Source organism: Chinchilla lanigera, unplaced genomic scaffold, assembly GCF_000276665.1.
Source record: "Chinchilla lanigera isolate Chin_1 unplaced genomic scaffold, ChiLan1.0 scaffold00093, whole genome shotgun sequence".
Lineage (NCBI taxonomy): Eukaryota > Metazoa > Chordata > Mammalia > Rodentia > Chinchillidae > Chinchilla > Chinchilla lanigera.
The window spans coordinates 559,536-565,663 of NW_004955494.1; the positions used below are offsets into that span (position 1 = coordinate 559,536).

At 43.4% G+C, this 6,128-nt stretch overlaps 1 protein-coding gene across 1 annotated transcript; it reads right to left on the reverse strand.

Annotated features, from left to right (window-relative positions):
* Positions 1-596: 596 nt before the first annotated feature.
* LOC102026540 (prolactin-inducible protein homolog) lies at positions 597-5,762 on the reverse strand. Its single transcript, XM_005405525.2, has 4 exons — positions 5,668-5,762; positions 4,247-4,358; positions 1,040-1,154; positions 597-755 (listed from the first exon to the last, which is right to left on the reverse strand). Exons 1-4 carry the CDS (start codon positions 5,760-5,762, stop codon positions 628-630), a joined length of 450 nt encoding a protein of 149 aa, XP_005405582.1. The 3' UTR covers positions 597-627.
* Between the last annotated feature and the right edge of the window lie 366 nt (positions 5,763-6,128).

Consider the following 6,128-nt stretch of genomic DNA (forward strand, 5'->3'; position numbering starts at 1 on the left):
GTGGACCGTGACTCGGCAGCGTCTCACTTCAGCTCCACTTTTGTTCCTTTATCACTTAATCTCATATTTACAAACTAAGAAAAGGAAATCCCGGATTCCATGGCTTCACTGGAAAATATTGTACCACTTTTTCTTAAATTCAAGGACTGACTTTATCTTGGGGATGGCATTCTTTAGAAACATTGCTATGTAAGGGCTTTTCAAGTACTGAACAAATCCTCCCTGTTCATACCCCTGATTGCATCATAGTTACCCAGATGTGCCTGACTGGCTGTCAGAAGCTTCTTAGGTTTAGATTTGCATCTGGTGGGCATTTGCTACCAAAGAGTGAGGCTGTCTAAATCCACGTGTCTTGTCACTTCCTTTTAGAGACTTCCACAAGGGCTGAGCATGAAGTCAATTGCTTTATGGGTGCTAGAAAGCAAGTGTCTGCAGTAACTGTTTTCAGAAAGAGATTCATCCTTACAGGAATTTGGTGTTCTAGGACAGATGCTAGGACAGAGTCTGGAGGGAAGTACGATAGAACACAGGAAGCTTGTAAGAAGTTTATTTTAAACCCGCACCAGATTCCCCAGCTCAGCTGACTCAGAGGAAACTACATGGGCATTGTGAGACACACAAGGGTTGCTAGTAATTTATATACAGGGTATTCATAGAATAAACCCGATTTGCTTGAATAGGTACCACGGCCAGATCTTCAGGGCAGATATTCAGCTCCCGGATAATGTCAACCACTGCTGCAATTCGTACAGTGTCTGGAAGAGAGGAGCACAAAGATCACCTCAAGCCTCTTCAGGGTCCTCTGCTGTTTGCTGGAATCAGGCACTTATCCACTGGGCCTCAGTTCTCCCAAAGCATTTGCAAATGATCACCTTTCTTAGCTTTTCTCACACAGTGCCTCCCTTTTGGTACCTGGACATCATTCTTCCAGCTCCCCAGGTTGCTCTTCCCCACCTAACTCTGCTTTTTCCTATGACTTCTGTTTCTGCTCTTCCCTCCGTCACAGAGGGTCCCTTCTTTAGATAATGCGTGTACTCACTGTTGCTCTGGAAGTCCCAGTAGAAAGTCCTTGGGGCATCTTCACAGAGGCAGGCAGTGTATTTATAGTTGAAGGGGCCATCCATTGACCTGCTGCTTACGAGATAAGTTTTAATCTGGTGGGGGAAGACGACTCAGTGTTAGTCTGGTGAATGTGAAAGAGAAGAAAGACAAGAGGAAGAAGAAAGAGCTGGGTCAGAGTTACTGAGGAGCCCACTTTAGTTCTGTCAGATTCTCGCTCCTCCTGTATACCCACCCATCACTGAGACATGTAGGCATGAGAGTCAGGAGGGGACGGGAAGATGCAGGTGAAGTCACAAGGTTTCACTCCTGGTTGGCAGTCCATCCAGGAGCAGACCGGCCTTCCTTATCAGTGGCATTCTGGGAGATGGCCTGCGTGGTATTTTATTTTGTGAATGGCTGAGATGGCATCCTGGCTGCCTGGTTGTGGACACAAAGGCCGGGCCTCACTGGCAGGCTGATCAGGCCCTGCTGTGCTCCCTGGTAACTTTGTGACCCTCGGTGTTGAAGGTTACTCATCTCACTGCTACCTGCCTTCACTGTGAGCAGGAAACAGCTACTTCACAAGCCCGACTATTAGATAAGAAAAGGAAATCTAAAGGGCAAACTTCTTCCCTTTATTTTCCTTTTCAACTTGGGCCCTACAACTTAATATCTCAGATTATTCTGTGTATCAATTTCAATGCCTATTTAGTGCTAATTAAGGGCTCCTACTCTGTTGTCTGTCAACCCAGAGGGACCTGTGAATAAGTACGGTAGCTGTGTAAATCCAGATGGAAAGAAATTTCCATGTAGCATCAGCTCAGTGTGTGATTTTTATAACAAGGAAGAAGAAAATGGTTCATAGCACTTTCCAGATTAACATATCTTAAAAATGTCACCCGCATTCATCACTGCTCTGAACATGTAGGAGTTATCAGGATGGCTGGGTGTGCCTGACTGAGGCCACCTGTTATCTGCCCAGCCCAGAAGCTTGCTCAGTTACCTGGAAATTCCGCAGTGAATAACCCTCTGCCCCACAGGAAATCCCAGCGTTCTCGCCATTGGATGCTATTCAGAATGCCTTGGAGAGCGCTGGAGTGCAAATCAGCCTATCCTTGTATTTTCTTTCCTCCCTTCCCTATTTGCTGTACTGCTACAACAGCCGGCACAGACCGTGTCTTCACCAGATGAACTTTAACTTGTTTGTAGTTTAAATCTATTGCTTTTTCAGCCAGTACATCAGGAAACACACATATTATTGTTTCATAAGTTTAATTTATTTAATTTAACCTTGTCATTCAATGTTTTAGTTTCATAAGTCATCTAATGCACATTGTGCATTTAAAAACTTTTTTTCCCAGTAGGTGCCAAAGACTTTATGAGACCCACAAAATGGTCTATATTACAAAACTGCTTAAGCCCTGTGGCTGACCATAAGTTATTTTTAGCTTTAAAGTGTTATACAATTTTTATATTTGAATATATAAGCGTAATCCATTCTGTTTTAGCTCTAAAAGAAGTATGTCTAAGATTTCACCTTAACAAAACTTTAGTTGTAAAAGTATTGCATTTGATAGAAAATAAGGTAGTAGAAATTTTAAACTAATGAACAAATTCTATTTTCCTAACAGTTTTAAAATGTGAAGATGCTTAAAAGCCTTATATTCATATTTTATTGAAAGCTACAAATAAAAATTAGCCGAATAGAGTTAGCAAAATTTCCCTTTACACAAATTCTTTTTGGTTTGCAATTCACTGACTCAGACCAAAGAGATTTTTACATGGATTTAGGTGGGTTTTAAAAAGATCAATGTATTTTATTGTACCAGGATTATTCTTAAGGTTTATTTTTCTCGATTGTAATATTATATGACATTGTGTTGACCTGAGTACATTTTATACATCTGTCACTTTTTCAGGAGTCAAATGTAAATTTGTTATTTATCATGGCCAGAGATTATTATTATCACAAATATTAATCATATGCATCATGTGTACATTTTCCACACTGTCATCTCTGGTTATTACAAACAAAACACAAAACTGAAAAACTATGAATTAGTCTCTCTTCCAACCCAGGACAACATATTTGGTTCAGATTTATGGGTTGTTTTATTTTTGTTTGTTTATTTGTTTGTTTTTTTCCAGTACTGGGAATTGAACTCATGACCTTGCGCTTGCCAGGCAGGCGCTGTGCTGTTGAACTAAGTCCCCAGCCCCTTGGTTCAGATTTATGGATGGCAAACAAAAAATTTGACAAAGCAGCTGGGATAGTCTTTGCTTAATGATCAAGAATTGTACTCTTATATGTATGTATTAGCATGTATTTTAATGAATAGGTGTCTTTATGCTTCCAATTTTGTTTCCTGCTTAATTGCTGTCCTTACATCTCACCCATGCTGTTGGGAAATTTGGGTGATGTAAACCTCTAACCCCAAGCTGCTCAAAGAATGGACTCTTGAAAAGAGCTTCCACATGCCCTGGGAGCTGGTACACATATAGAAGCTCTGATTCTCCCAGAGCATTGAATCAGATTCTGTTGTTTGACGGGACCAGCAGGTGAGTTTTAGATGCACCATGATTTGAAAATCTCTGCTATAGTTTAGAGATTCAACTTTCTTCTGCCAGTTGCTAAGCTATGAAAAGGAGAGGAAGCATGTAGCGCCTTGTGCGGCCGGGGAGGCCTGGACAAAAGCCAGCTATTGGAGAGACAGAGCAAAAGAGCAGAGGAAGGGCAAGAGGAAAGCAGACTCATTGCAGAGGTTATGCAGCAGGACACACCAGAGTCTGTTGATCTTCTGTACCCCACCTGATTTAATCTACTGCACAAGGTTGCAGTGTGTTCTTTTGAGCAACCCCTGCTCAAACCCCATGCTGTATGCACCATGCTCAGAGCCGTGGAGAAACTCCTACCAGTGTTCTACCAGCACGTGCATCTTTTCTCTTTTTCTCTCACTTCCTATTCATTTTTCGCTCTTTCCCTACCTCCCTAAATCTTCCTGGACCAGAGTTTCTTGATCTGTAAAGTAAAAGTCGTTATCTTCGATACGCTCTCACAATTGTTCTATAGCTCAGAAAGCACAGCATATTTGAGAATATTTTATAATGTTTACTGTGCAATATTAAAGTGAGAGCTTGAGTATATTGCATTCATCATGAAGGACTTAAATTTGTCTTGTAGTCACTCCCCTAGGTCTCTACTTACCACCATGCATTCTCTCAATTCTGTCTGAACGTTCAGCTTCAAGGTGACTTCTTCACCGGCTCTGGCTGCCTGTGGCATCTCCATATTGAGTATTACTGCCCTTCGACTAGTTCTGGAAGGAGCAAGACAGGTCACAGAGATCAGAAACTGGTCCATGGATGGGGTGGGCACCGTGAGGTGGCAGGAGGGAGAGGGACAGTGCCAGGGAGGGGATGATGGGGCCTGGATCAACTGCTCAGCATCAGACTCCCCAAGCACTCAGCTGTGCTGATTGCTTTGGTTGTTTTGTGTGGATTTAGTTTCACTGAAAACTATGCAGTTGCATTTTTTCTATGAAAAAAAATTTTAAACACAAAAAGAAAAAATAATTAAGGTACAGTGCCCTATATGTTCTTTGCTAACATTTGGAGCTGAACCTATCCTCACATAGCATCTCTGAGGTTGTTTGTCTCCTTTGTACCAGGTTGACAAAAGCCTGAATAGCTGCCTCTAGGAAAGGACATTGGCCATGGTTGCTCAGAGCACCTCCATGATCGTGGTCCAGAGACTCATCGCTCAGGTCTGATGCTGGAGAGAAAACTATAGGATTTTGCTAAGCATCCCTGATTCTTCCCAGACTCCTTGTTCCCTTTCCTACTTCATTTTACTTCCCTACTTTTCTGCTTCCTTCAAATTAGGATTCTCAGTACATTGACTTGTGAACCTGTGGTCCCAGGTCTCAGTGTAGGTGTGGGAAAGAAGTCCCTAGTATTCATCTTTTGGCTTAAGGACAAAAGGACATCTCAGGTGCATGCAGCCTACCTCAACCTCAGAACATAAGATGGTGACATGAGGACATCGCATCTTTCAGTGAGTCCTGCTAAAGCTGTACAGAGCTGTTGTTAGGACTCTCAGACCTCTGCATCTCTTCTTGTGTGAGGCACGGTGTGAGAAAGTAAACTTTAGGAAGCAGAACTCTGAAGAAAAATGTTGAGGATGCTCTGTAGTTCCGAGACAAAGAGTACAATTAATTTTTTCTTACAGACAGGTCTTGCTGTATAGTTAAAGCCTGTCTTGAACTCACTGTGTAGCACAGGCTGGCCTTGAACTCACAGTGATTTTCCTGCTTTACACTCCAAGCGCTGGCATTACGGGTGTGAGTCACTACACCTGGCCTGGAGAAAGACTGATTAATAATTAAAGTCTCTGTGTCCTGGCAAAACTTATTCAACAGGTAACCTTGAAGGCTGCAGAGGGAGTGTGAGAGGGTTGATGGGGCTTCCTTGAATAGGGATGTGGAATCTCCCATGAGGTCATGAGAGCTCGTGAGACAAGATGAATGGGAAGCTTCAAAATCTCCCAGAAGGGACATGTCCATTTCTAGGTTAGGAGGGGAGCCCTCCCCATGGGCTTTCTGTAGGGAGGAGAAGGGCTTGGCTCACGTGTCTTCCTGGGCGCTGCTGATCCCCAGCTGCAAGCATAGAACCAGGAGCAGGGCGGCCGGGCTGGCCCTGAACAGGAGCTGGAGAGCCTGCATCCTGGAGGACTCGGGAGGTGATGTCCAGGGACAGTAGTGTCCCGGGTGCCAGCACAGTTCTTATATGCAGTTCAAGGAAGAGGAAGGGCTGTCAGGTAGTTCCATTAGGGGAATCACCCAATCACTCTCCTACTCATGATCTTTCCTTGTTTTTCTATGGAAAAAGTGAACATTCTACTAGATTGTTAGGATCAGGGAGAGATGCCCTTCCTTGTTTTCTCAGCATTAGAGCTTCTCAGAGTGATTGTCCTCTGGATCACAGATATGTTTTTCATTTGCCCCGTTTCATACCCATCAGTCTTGCTGTTTGCAGCTTTAGGTTCAGCCAGTGTCTCTGCAGGCAGCGAGCCAGCCATGGTGGCAGAC